The sequence below is a fragment of the Anas acuta genome, chromosome 2 (genome assembly GCF_963932015.1).
Source record: "Anas acuta chromosome 2, bAnaAcu1.1, whole genome shotgun sequence".
Classification (NCBI taxonomy): Eukaryota; Metazoa; Chordata; class Aves; order Anseriformes; family Anatidae; genus Anas; species Anas acuta.
This window is the reverse complement of record NC_088980.1, coordinates 150183179-150196980: the sequence shown is the minus strand read 5'-3', so window position 1 is coordinate 150196980 and position 13802 is coordinate 150183179. Positions and strand designations below refer to the sequence as shown.

The 13802-nt window shown below is 41.1% G+C and overlaps 1 protein-coding gene across 1 annotated transcript in view; it reads right to left on the bottom strand.

Annotated features, from left to right (window-relative positions):
• Positions 1-13802, bottom strand: part of TG (thyroglobulin) — a 153282-nt gene that overhangs the window by 66036 nt on the left and 73444 nt on the right. Inside the window, 5 exon segments of the mRNA XM_068672691.1 lie at positions 1237-1396; positions 6982-7075; positions 10485-10707; positions 12228-12392; positions 13501-13635. Of these exon segments, the coding sequence (XP_068528792.1) occupies positions 1237-1396; positions 6982-7075; positions 10485-10707; positions 12228-12392; positions 13501-13635 (777 nt within the window).

Here is a 13802-nt window from a genome sequence, read left to right as displayed (position 1 = left end):
ATGTGAATATGCATTTTCATGTGAGCGTACTTCTTTGCACAATACAAAATCCCCTGTACAATGGGAATTTGTATATATATATATTTTTAATAGCAATTGGCATATTATTTATATGCCAATATAATATATGCCAATATAATAATATGCCAATTGCTATAGAATAGCAATTATTTTAGCAGATAACAGGACAGCAAAAGTGTCCTTTATACTGGATTATAGGAAAAGGGATGGAAACATAGAAACTGTGGATTTGCAGTCACATCTGTGACAGTAAAAGGGGCTAACAGAATTCTTATACAGGAAGTCCTTCAGAGGAGACACGAGGGTGCTAAATATGAGTACAATATACCTGAAGCACCGTGCTCAGCTCTGGGGCCCCAGCACAAGAAGGAAATGGATGTATTAGAATGAGTCCAGAGAAGGGGCCATGAAGTACCTCAGGGGGTTGGAGCACCTTTCCTTTGAAAACAGGCTGAGGGAGTTGGGGTTGTTCAGCCTGAAGAAGAGAAGACTCCAGGAAGACCTTACAGTGCCCTGCCAGTGCCTAAAGGGGCCTACAGGAAAGCTGGGAAAGGTTCAGTGATAGGACAAGGAGTAATGGCTTTAATCTAAAAGAGGTAAAATATAGATTAGATATAAGGAAGAAATTATTTCCTCTGAGAGTAGTGAGGCATTGGCACAGGTTGCCCAGAGAAGCTGTGGATGCCCTATCCGTGGAGGTGCTCAAGGCCAGGCTGGATGGGGCTTTGGGCAACCTGGGCTGGTGGCAAGTGTCCCTACCCAGGGCAGAGGGGTTGGAAATGTATGGACTTTAAGGTCCCTTCCAGCCCAAACCATTCTGTGATTCTGTGATAAAGCATTAGCATAACGTTGTGGATGGAAAAGCTGAAAGTCAGAAACCTTGAAAACCACATCCACAGTAACACACCACTGAAATTATAAGTAAATGTAATACATAACCTATTTCAGTGTGTCTCCACAATACCTGGTATCCACAGTTTCATTTGCAAACAGAAGTCTAGCTCGATATAGATGTTTATTCTTGTCTCTTTGCCTCTTTGTCTCCATCCTCTCTTCTTTCTCTTCTGATCAAGTTCCCATAATTCCCCCCCCCCCCAGTAAAGCCAAAGCCAAAGACTTTTCAAGTCTTAACCTTTTTTTTTTTTTTTTTTTTTAACAGAGGTGTCTAAGAACGTAATTTAGCCCACAGTTGTGTTCTAGAAATCCATCACTTACCTGTACTGAGGAAGCCAAAAACCCCAACCCTGTAGCTTGCTGTTACAACAATGGTGTTACTGATTGCAGCGAGGTATGAGCCATCTATGGTTGTCTTTCCTGCTTCAGTGTTGCCACTCCCTCCGTTGTGGAAGAACAACAGCACCGACATGTTTTTGACCTGTAGTGATAAACAATCAGGTTGGTATCTCCTTTTGCAGGTGACTGATGAGAACACCATCTTCCCCTTAAAATTATCTTAGCCATTCATAACTCTTTAACAGTGAGTGCGATGAGAGGATATTTGGCCATCTATCTATAACTCAAGGACGTAACTGTCCACAATGAACTGCACACCGTTTAAAAGCACCCTGAATCCTATGCCCAGTATAAAGAAGACCTAATGGCACAACTGTGTTGTTCCAATAAACTGCTCTACCAGGTTAGCTCAAGGCAAACCATCCCTTAATTGGCCACTGAACATTTGGTAGACTTGTCTTTGCTGTAACATTTCTTTACAGAAACACTCATGACAAGTTCAGACAACTGGGAAACCTGAGAAGGAAAAGACCTGTTGGGTAGATCCTTTGTGTGCAGGACCAACTCAATACCTTTGCAGGGCTGATTTCTCCTCTCCAGTCTTCAGCACTCAAACATTCAGCCTAGTCTCAAAAATCTCACTCGACAAGACCTTGTCCCTTCATAATTCCCCATGTAGACTTTCCCTTCCTAGATATACAGATGGATCCTGCAGGGAGGACTCGTGCCTGCACTAGAGAGATTCATGCCTGCACTGGAGGGTTTTCTGCACTGAGACAACCCAGCAGCACTACCAGCATGGGAAGGAGCTCCTTGCAGAGCTAACCGATTTCCCTCAGAAACAGAGGATTTTTCCTAAAGCAGGACCACATCAGTGTGCACCCTTCTGTCATGGTTCTGCTCGAGTGGGCAGCTGAGCTCCACCACAGCCGCTCTCTCACTCCTCCTCCTCAAAGAGGAATGGGGAGAAAATATGTGAAAAGAGCTCAAAGGTTGAGATAAGGACGAGAAAATCAGGCAGTAATTATTGTAACTGGCAAAACAGACTCGGCATAAGGAGATAGTAAGATTTATTGCTTATTACTAACAAGCTAGAGAAGCGAGAAACAAAGGAAAGAAACCAAAAGCACCTTCCCCTCCATCCACCCTCTTCCACCTCCTCCCCCCGAGCGGCACAGGGGAACGGGGGGATGGGGGTTATGGTCAGTCTACAGCACTTCTTCTCTGCCGCTCCTTCTCGGTCACTCTCGTTCCCTGTACTGTGGGGTCCTTGATGAACTGATCCGGCGTGGGCTTCCCACAGGCAGCAGCTCTTCCAGAACTGCTCCAGATATGGGTCCGTACCACGGGGTCCATCCCTCAGGAGCAAACTGCTCCAACCTGGCTCCCCTACGGGCAGCAGCTCCTGCCAGGCCACCTGCTCCTGCGTGGTCTCCTCTCCACGGGCTACAGGTCCGGCCCGGAATCTGCTCCGGCAGGGGTCTTCCACAGGCGGCAGCCTCCGTCAGTGCAGGGCCACCTGCTCCACCGTGGTCTCCTCCATGGGCTGCAGCGTGGAACCCTGCTCCACCGTGGTACTCCATGGGCTGCAGGGGGACATCCTGCTTCACCATGGGCCTCACCACAGGCCGCAGGGGACTTCTGCTCTGGCGCCTGGAGCACCTCTCCCCCTCCTTCCTCACTGACCTTGGTGCCGTTCCTCACTCCATTCACTCTCCCGGCTGCTGTGTGGCGCAGCATTTTTTTCCCTTCTTAAATATGCTCTCACAGAGGTGCAAAACAACATCACTTATTGGCTCAGCTCTGGAAAACAATGGGGCCCTTCCCAAACATGGGGCAGCTTCTAGATCCTTCTCACAGAAACCACACCTATGGCCCCCTACTACCAAAACCTTGCCACGTAAACTCACTACACCTTCTCAACACATGCAGCTGGGCTGCTGCTGCATGACCAGCACAGCAGCAGAGCTGCCCAGAAGGCTCCACCAGATTACAGATCCACCAAGATGACACTCAGAAGAAATACCAGTGAAACATCCTAAATTTTACATCCAGCACTTTCAACCCCTATTGCCCTCTTTAGAACCATCCTGAAGGAGGCTCCTCTGCTCAGCAGCACCATCACACACATGTACACACATCCTGCTTCTTGCTTTGGCAGCTGGTGGTGTTTTTCAAAGAAGGGCTGGTGGCCCCTGCAGCAGCATCAAAGTACATTTGAGGTTTGTTTTTCCCTGCAGCTAGAAGGCACTGAGCTCTGCTGTCATTTTCTGGATGGAACTTAGCTAAATACAGCAATCCTGTCTGCTCTGGCAAAGGAGGTTTCCAGCAAAAACACGACTGGCTGTACAGGAACAGGAGCAGCAGAGAAGAGATGGTTGCAGCCTCCTGCAAAAGTACATGAGACAAGCTGTCCTCAGCTGCCCTTAATTTGTCACAATTCTGTGTGCTGAAATGGCATCCCTACCTCCCCTCACTCGTCTAGCTGGGTAGTTATTTCAGAGGCATCTTATGAACACCATAATGTTACCAAGAAACCCCACAAAATTGCAAGCACTGAAATGTGCTGTTCTCGGGAACTTCTGATTCTGAAGAGAAGTTGCCTCATTCACTGCACCTTGCCACTGGTTCCCATTTCTGCACAGCACACAGTATGGACAGAAAGTAAAGATGAATGAAATGGGGAAGCAAAGATGAAAGAACTTGTTTTCACATGGAAATTCATTCTAAAATGCAATCACATCGAGCCACATCAGCGGAGTGGTCAAATGTGATGTCAAGCCTGCTCTGTCCCCCCAGCTCACCACTGTTAAGCCTGAGTTTGGAAATAGGCATTTCCTGTATGTCCTCATCCTGCATAACACCCTGACCTCCAGCTGCCTTGTAAGGCATATATTACAACATGCCAGGCAACTTTACTCAACACTGTACTGAAGAAAAGATAAGAAAGCTGAAAACAAGAGAAAAAAGTTAGAGGGCAAAACAAAGCCTGCTGCAACATATACGGAGCAATTTAGGGGAAGATGCAGCACAAGGTCTGTGCCCTGTGTTTGGAAGTAGCATCCCCATTTTTAGTTTGCATGAAGCAATGACAGACCCCTCTCCTACATAAAGGTAAATTTTCATGAAAAATAATTAGAGCTTTAATCCCAAGGGACTGCAGTCTCAGATCTCATGAATTTGGGCATTTGTGATGAAGGCTTTTAAAAATGACTGCCTTCCCATTTCTTGTTAGGCTTTTTAACAGCATAGCACAAGTATTTTTACGCTGTAATTGAACTATGCTTCAGAGAATGAAACAATTGATATCATCTCTCCGTATATATTTGGTAGCCTATATATACACATATTTACATATTTACTATATGTTAGCTGCTGGATAATTTATTTTGAATGCAAGTAGATTTCCCCCAGGTTCTCAACCAAAATTCAAGCAAGCACTGCAGTTAAATCCATGAGGTGGATAAGCTATCAAGGCAGAAGAAACCCATGGCTTTAATTAAAGTCTACTGACTTCTGCTGCAGCTTCTTCACCCACCATCACTTGATTGCTAACTCAGATGGAGCACCACTAGTGACAGTTCAAGGCTCCAGCAAGGCCCACTGGCCTCTGGGATGAGCAGGACCACCACATTCCTCACAGACAGGCCACAGTTGCCACATGGCTACTGCTCAGCACAGGGTTTTGCATGGTACTTAGCAATGAAATGCAGACGGATGCACTTTGAGACATAAAATCTGTGCAAAGACTTCCAGCTGGGACACGGTCAGATGTCTCCTGCTTGCTTAGCTAGCAGGGGATTTCTTCTGGGGAAACCAGCAGCTCTGCTGTGGTCCCGTGCCTGCAACGGCTTAGGCTACACGTGCTACCCCTCAATGGGGAAAAAGGCTGCAAGTCAGCTCTAAATCTTTAGACTAAGGCTTTATGACATTCAGAACCATCTTCTCTGTCCTTCTATAGAACACTTAATGAGTGATAATTAATGCAGGGACCGATATGAACCAGGCAACCTGCAGTGCTTTTAACAGCCTACAGTATTGCTCTGTAAGGAATTGAGTACACAAGAGAAGATGCAATAAGGATGGGCATAACATATGAGGTGGACAAGATAAGGGGAGAGGTTATGGTTTCTCTTCTTATTTAGTGAAGAGTTTCAAGCTTTAATCTTGTATTTTAAGCCTTTGCACATCAAGCTGAAATGCAGCTTTGCTCTAATAGTGTGACAGGTGGTAATGGTTATAGGCGGAAAAAAGTACCTCAGGAGCGCCAGTTTTATTTGGAAGGTTGTGTGGTACACGTAGCTATGGAGGCAAAATGAGGTGATGTCATTTGTCTTCTCCAGGGCTTGACACTTAAAGAGTCCTTCGGTGGCAGGAACTAGTGCCCAGACTGCGCTCTTGCTTAGGCTCAAAATGCTACTGAATGACCTCTGCGTTTGCTGTTCTCCAGGAGATTTTATATTTGATATTTACTAGCAATTTAACTTTCCATGGTCTGAAAATATGAAATTATAGCTCTCCATATGCGAGTTAAAAATGAAGCTCACCACAAAAAGAAACAGGAAAATGCCATGCCTTTTGCTCCCAGCTACTTCTGCAAAAACAGAGGTTTTGGTTCTCTCTTAGGCTAGACTTACGCATGTGAAACAGTGACTTGACCAGACCTGCTTCTACCTCACAACAGTACAAAAGAGAGGAGGGATTAAGTCCACATCACTGCTAACGAGAACAGAAATGCCTATTTATTCTATCAGATGGTAGAAAATACAGTGCTTTCAAATAAGCTAAATGGAGATGGCAAACTGCCTGGGACAGCAACCTGATGTTTTCAATAAGCAGTGACTGCACTCGACACAAAATGACAGTCTGGGACTGCAGGGAGAAAATACTTGGTCTTTCTAGTGATAAATGGGTCTTCACAGGACTGTGTGCTCTGCTGTCAGCTCAGTAGCTAGACCAGCTCTTTCCAGACACATAGTATGACAGTCACAAATTTCTGTCACCTTCCGAAAAGGAATGCTACTGCAGAAATAAAAACCCCATTCCTGTACTCTGGGCCTGCTCTTCAATGGGATTCACATGTTACTCAGTGTCATTCTTCCCAGCCCTCAGGGATTTGGCCGATCATCTAAGTCTGTCTCTAACTTGAAATTTTATTTTATATTTGTTTAGAATGAGAAATCCAAGAGTGACAATTTCTCAGATTGCATCATTAACCCAGTCGTCTTTTAAAGCTCTGTTTTTATGCTACGTGGGCAGGACACAAATTAAGCATTGCTTGCTACCCTCATTCCTTACCAGAGCCCCCATGGATGCAAACAGGGAATGGTAAAGATGAGGAGAAAAACCACCTTGTGCAGCTGCTCAACTGGTGGTAAGTGTAGGTGTGATGAGTTGTGTTATCATCCACAGGACAAACTGCGTAATTTCAGGGACATTTCTGTCCCTTCTTTCTTCTCCTTTGCTGCCACTTTCCTCTTGTGTTTTGTTTCCCTTTTTGTCTCTCATTTCTAGCCTTTTAATTTTCTACCCTTCTCATTACTCAATGCAGCTAAGTGAAAGCCCATAGGGAATAAGTTTACACCAGTAAAAACATCAGAGTGTTTAATTTAACTGTGCAGTGCTTTGTGAACATCCCATGAAAAACAACCATTCGTGCCAATCAAAAGTGCTCTGAAAAGGCACAATGCTTAGCTACAAAAATAATTCAACTCGTCTCCTACTTACTGTGGTGACAGGAACGAAGACATTAAGATATAAGCAGTCTTCACTGACGAAGTATGACGGCGCCTCTCCATCCCCTGGTTGCCAGCAAGTTGACCTACAGAAACAGATTGAGAAAATTTCAACAAAAAGTCTTGTACTATTTTTCCACTGCTGCTATTTCCTTATATTTTGATGGATTGTTTAAATTTACAAAAAATCTTTAACTCTGTAATTAACTTTAACTCAATCACATTTAAAATTATGCCCCCTACACCTCAGTAAGAAATAGGCAGGTTTGCAAACATATGTACAAATGCAAACCAAACAACCAACATCAAAAAAGACATCATATTTTTATGACCACAATCCTTCCCTAGGAAATCAGAACCATTTTTAAAAATTAGGACTATAAAATTACCCCCAGAAAGAGAAGTTCTGCTGAGGTAGACTGCACACCTATGCAATCCAGTCTTTTGCTGCAATGCTTTTTTTTTTTTTTTTTCCCTAATGTTCTGTGGCATACGTATGTAAAAATATGGTAAGAATAAAATTTTAAATCATTTTAAAAAATCTGTTTGTCTAGCAATGTTAAAATAGCCTTTCAATAGGAATTCAGCCAGCTGGCCACATGCAGAAAATCATTTTCCAGCCACCATCCATATGATATTCATATACTCAAGATCGCTCCACAGCACGAAGCAAGTGGATGACTTCTGCAGTTCAAATGCAAGCTATTTTGAAGCCAGTTCCATCTCATTCACAGACGTATTTATATCATATAATGAATCATGTAAAAGTGTCATAAATTATTAGGGAAGGAGCTAACAAGAGGCTATGGAAAAGACAGTAATATCTCGCAGAATTATTTCTAATCGTTATTTTTGTAAAATGTCATACTGAAGGTGAAATTTAATTAAAAATTACAAGGAAAAGGACAAGCATTAGTTTAATTCTACAAAGTCTTCCATAAGGGAGATTCTCCATAAGGTGATGTTACTCAACATCTCTCATACTGCCATAGATAAGCACATATCTCCAACCAAAATTTCTCAAGTCATTTTAGGCAGACAAAAAACAAATCCCCACGTAGAACCCCAGCTAGGATTACCAGCACAGTGTTCCACAGAGCAGCAGAACTCACCACCCGTGCTTACAGCTATTTCTTTAATTTTTGGCATCTCATCAGGAGTCCCAGCACCACCAGCCCCAGGACCAACTCATGCCAAGACTGACTCCGAGGAAAGGCTGCTACCTGCTGAGGCAGGTCCACAGCAATTCCAGCAGCTGGACATTTTAATTTTTAGTTTTTGGAAGTCTTTGATCAGGTCCAGGTTGATAAACAAATATTTCTCTTTGGCAATATTCTAATGTGAATTTATTGTATAAAAATATTGTGCAACACCAATGAGAAATATATTTGTCAATACTTTTTGTATACATGGAGGTTGAAGTGCCTGTAATTCTCCAAGCTAAGCTCAAATATATACATATATATTTAATCTTAAATAAATAATGCAACGTAATGGTAAAGCATTCCACTGGCCTAAGGAAACACTGAGAATTCAATGGATAGAAGCAGACTAACCAAGGTCCCTATACTGCTCCTCACTGCAACACCAGGCATTGTCTTCAAAGAGAGGCAGATGAGTTGTACCAAAATCCTGGCAGACACCATTGTGTGTCTGCATGCACAAAGAGCGGATGGTGCATGTGTTAACATCACCATGCAGCTGAAGAAACAAAAGGCCACGATCTCACCAGATCCCTCCAACGTACACAAGTCTGTGTGCCTACTGTGGTTATGCTGTTAACACCCCCACAACTCAGGTGCAACCTGAAGGATGAGACCACCAAAGGGTAAATGCTCTTTCAGCTCCCCACGATAAGGCTGTAGGTCTTTTCACTTAGTCTCAGGATTTAACTAGAAACTTCTGGTGACAAGTCCTGAGTAGTGGAGGGACCAAACAGCTTCCACGTCTCTTAAATTTGTAGTTTCCTCAGGATGTGTTTCTACCAAAGCAGCAGTGGGTGATTTATATCAAGTCTGCAGAGTGCCATCCTCCCTCCAAGCTCCCTTGCAAAATCTCTCTCTTCTTAAGCATGTAAGCTTTTGGCCGGATCTGCTAGCTCATGTAGCTTGTCACTGATTATGTACACATGCCTCTCGGTACAGGGATTTGAGCAGGACTGCATGGCCAGCTGTGGCCAGGAGGATAACACAGAATCTCAGTAGACCTCAGGTTAGTATTCACTGTCTTGGAAGCACTTTGGTCAACAAAGCTCAGTTCTTAGCCCTAACTTCTGGAATCCCCTCTAAAAAATGTTCACTAAATCCTTCCATCTGCTTCTCTCCTTTTCACTGTTTTTCTCTTCTTTTCACTGTTCAGTCTGCAGTCTTGTGTTTTTTTTGTTTTGTTTTGTTTTTGTTTGTTTGTTTTTTGTTTTTATCATTTTTTTTCCCTTACAGATCTTCAATCTTCCTGCCTGCTAGGGAACAGTCAGCTTTTTAACCGATAGGAATGTGATGAGCTATCAGCTCTCTTGTATCAACTTCCTGTGTACGTGTACAGCATAGCTTGCTCAGGAGTGTTTTGTATGCTCTGTATTTTGCTTTCTATGAGATGCACTATGAGAAAGACCCTTGTTCCTAGCTATTGCCACATTTCTATTTGCTGTTTTTTTTTTTTTTTTTAAATCCACAGTCCCGAGACATTCCACAGTGGATATATTCTTAGTAGTGTCACTCAAACCCTGTTTTCTTTCATCAAGGAATACACAGTCACAACTTGTTATTTCAGTTTACCGAAGCAGTGGCATTCAGACCCATATCATAAGAGTAAATGAAACACAAACATGCACACAAATGCCAATTCCATAATATGTCTCCAACATAAACTTTGTAAACCTACTGAGCAGTGGTGTCAGCCCTGAAAGGCAGAGCTAACCACCAGGAAACATTAGACATAGGGACTTTGGAGAAATTTAGCCCATCCGCTAATGTGGTTCCTATGTCTTGTTTCTCCTTAATGCATTACATAAAATATTCAGAGCTTCAGTACTTCCAGCCGTTTTTGGACAGAAAAGCCTATTTGAGTCCTGACCTAGATAAAACAAGGCTGAGAATATCTTCATTAGACCATAGCTTCTGGTTAAACCAGCATTAAAGTGCCCATTTGATCCAATATTCTACAAATTTATAGCTTAGCAGGAACAAAATATTATTCTTTGAATATAATACGTACTCAGAATTAAATTAGATTGGCAGTATACAGTATGTATGGAGTTATTAATAGATTCAAGGGAATGTACTGAAAGTTGCCTTTTTTCTTCGGTTGCTTGCATGTGTTACCATATAGATAGAGAAATTATTATTTTTGCTAAACGTAGTCCCAAAGTTCTATTTATCTGTATGCTACAGGTTCTTTTTGTAAGAAAGAACGTGAATAACTTGCTCATGACTCCAGCTACTTTCCTACACCTGGGTGAAACAATTGCTTCTGCGGATGCTCACAGGACTTCCTTACCGAGCCACAGTAGCGTTCCAGGTTTCCACCCAAGCAAATGGCTCTGGAGGATTGAAGCGCCTCTCTGCAAGGGGAGGTGCAGCATAGGGAATCCCAAGGAACTGGCTGATATTTCTCCACTCTGAGCCGATGCGCACCACCTGGGATTTGCCGATCAAGTCTCCATGGGATGGAATGTACACGGATGGGGTTAAATCCGATTCAGAGATGGGCAGGAATAAATCTGTTGGATAGTGAGGAGGAACAAAGGAAAAATCATTTTCTTATTTAAGTTAGCATCATTTTATAAATGAAAATAAACAGTTATAAATTCAGGCAAATGGAATTAAGTGTCTAATTCATTTCTGTAAATGGAAGACAGATTTGTGTTGTTCTCTCCCTGTAAAATACTTCATACTGTGCTACATGCTAGCTACTGGATACAAACATGTAACTAATGTGCTTTCCAAACACGTTCTCAAACATTTCTTTCAGATTAGATATAACATTAGAATATACACATAAGAATTTTTACAAAAAAAAAAAAAAAGAAAAAGGTGATTTTCAGATTCTTCCCCACTCCCAACTCTAAAAAGCAAGACACTAAAACTCTAAATATTTATTTCAGGTCAGAGAGAAGAAAGGTTATTATTCATTTGGGCTGTCACCAGGACAGATTTGCATTTCAGTCTCCTTAATTTTAATTGCAGAAAATTAAGAAATATTCCTCAGTTTCATCTATTTTGTTTTGTTTTTAATATATGGATATCAACCATTGTCCATATATACAAATATAAAAATAAACTTTTCGATAATGCCTTTTATTAAAACAAAGCTAAGTGATACCTGGTATTATTCCACTTTCAAAACAATTATTTGATAGGCAGGAACCAAATTTGAAAGCACAAGACAAAGCTGTTTTCATAAATACACCCAAGCTAGCTTTTGCAACTCAGTCTGTGATTTTGTTTCATTTGATAATGATAAATCCCTTTTTCTCTCATTGAGTTTGAACCTAGAAGCTTCTCATTGATTGTCAATTCTTCACAGAAACCTTGGTGAGCAGAAAGAAAATATTTCTGTGTCCCCTTATTGTTACCTTGTTTCTCATAAAAGAAATAATCAGTGCTATACCAGAAAAAAACATTAAAAAAAAAAAAAAAAAAAAAAAAAAAAAAAACAGAACGAACTTCGAGCTCCAAATACGTACATTGCTAAACAACAAAACATTTAGCATTCCACACAACTTCTATTTTTCTCTGAAACTATTTTCAGTCATGTAAAAATGTTAGATGAACTTGATTTTTTGGGGGGTGTTGTTGTTTTTTGTTTTCCTCTAGAAATGGTCTTTAAGACTTTCAATTAACAGTGGGTTTTCAACATTATTTGTGCTATTCACAGCTTTTTGAAAGGAAGAACGTAAAGAAACAGCTACTGCAGATGACAAGGGAGGAGCCTGATTTTCATTAATTTTTTTTTTTTTGGTTGGATGGCTGGTTTTACCATTCTCCACTTTCCAAAACCTCTTGTATAGACTAAACTATTTTATGCTTCAGTGAGTAACGTTTTTTTTTAATAAAATCTATCCAGGGACATTTTTCCAACCTGTTTGGCTATAATTCCACTAAAACAGCAATGGACACCTGTCCAGGAGACTTCCATAATTCTTTATGTTTACTGAGTATTTCCTTACACTCTCATTCACAAGAATTGTGCTCGGGCCACCACCATTGAGTTCCTTCCATAACCTTAATCTGCTCTTACCTTGTCTCCTGTAGATGTACGTAGCTGGCTCTTTGAGTAAAACCTGACAGTTGTGCCCTTGCAGGCCATGTAAACATATCTGTGTGTCAGGGTAAAAAAGGCATCTTATTGCTGAAGGCTTGATTTCCAGTGTAACAACTGTACATGTCTGGTTCTTTGAACATGCTGTGAGGTGAAACATGAAGAGACAGAGCAAATAAAATGTGTTCTCAAAGTGTTTTGTATGACATTTATGAGATGCTTAAAAGAAAGGTTTCACAACAGGTCATGCAACAAGGATATGACTAAATTCTAAAGTATAGCAATGGGAGATAAAATGTCCCCATAATTCCCAAATGTTTTCCAAAATAGCCAGAGGTTATATTGGCTTTAAAACTGAGCATTAGTGCAAGAGAACTGCTTTCATGTGTTTTAAGAGAAGAAAAAAATCTTCTAATAAAGTACTGAGAATCTCAACTGAATTCTTATTGTCTCCAGGGAGCCCCCAGTGAATGTTCAGGATCAGAAAAGTGACCCTCTTGCTCAACCTACCTTGTACTTTGTTACTGGAAAATAAAAAAAAAAAAAAAGTCACACTGCTCACCCTCATAATATGAGGACCATTTACTGCAGAATGTGATATTACGAGGATGATCTTCACAGAACTCTCTTCTGTACTACATGGGAACAATAACTTGACTTTTTCTTGTTTCTATCCTTCTGCAGCATTTGAGGATTTGCCATTTATAAACAGCTAAAGCACTCTGCTCTTTAGCCAAACTCCTGATTAAAGAAACTCCCTTTGCTGTTACTGCAGTCCAACTCCTGCTTCATCCCAGCTCTCAGTTAAGCTGCCCTCACACACTATAGCTACAAGTATTATATATACATTATATAATGGTAGATGGTTCCACCATCTGCCTCACTCGTGTCCAGTTACACAACAGTACCCCTTAACTATTCTTTAAAAAAATAATGGCATTAACCCTTAATTTGCTATTGTATTCTCCCAATTGCCCAGTGACTGAAAGAGAGGTCTCTGTGCTCAAGAGGTTTTAAAAATTATTCAACCACTGTATGGCATTTTATGTTTATTGTAACTTTCATTAGATAAACTGTTTAAGTTCCTATCCTAAAATTCAAAACCACTTTGACAGTCTTTAAAATAAGTAAAATGAATATACCTATGTTGGTACTGGGTTGAGGGAAAAGAGGAGTAAGGAAGGAAACATTCTTAGTGTTCCATTCTCATGAACCAACATGCCCTGTAAAGTTATGGTGATTCATTTCTTACCAGATAGACAAAAGTCTTTGGCAGTGGTGAAGTCATTGGATATATCCCTGCTTACTTGCACAACTTCAAAGTTGGAGATAGATGAATCCATGAGAACAGAGGATGCATTTAAGGGTTGCCATATATCCAAATAGTCTGTAAAATGAATTGTAAAAAAATAACTAGAAAATTAGTAAAAAACAAACAAACAAACAAACTAACAGAGGAAAATAATATAGAAGTAAAAGCACTGGGATGTTCTCTAATGAGAGATTTTCACCTTCAATTGCATCAACTGGGAATAAAATAAATATAAAATTAAA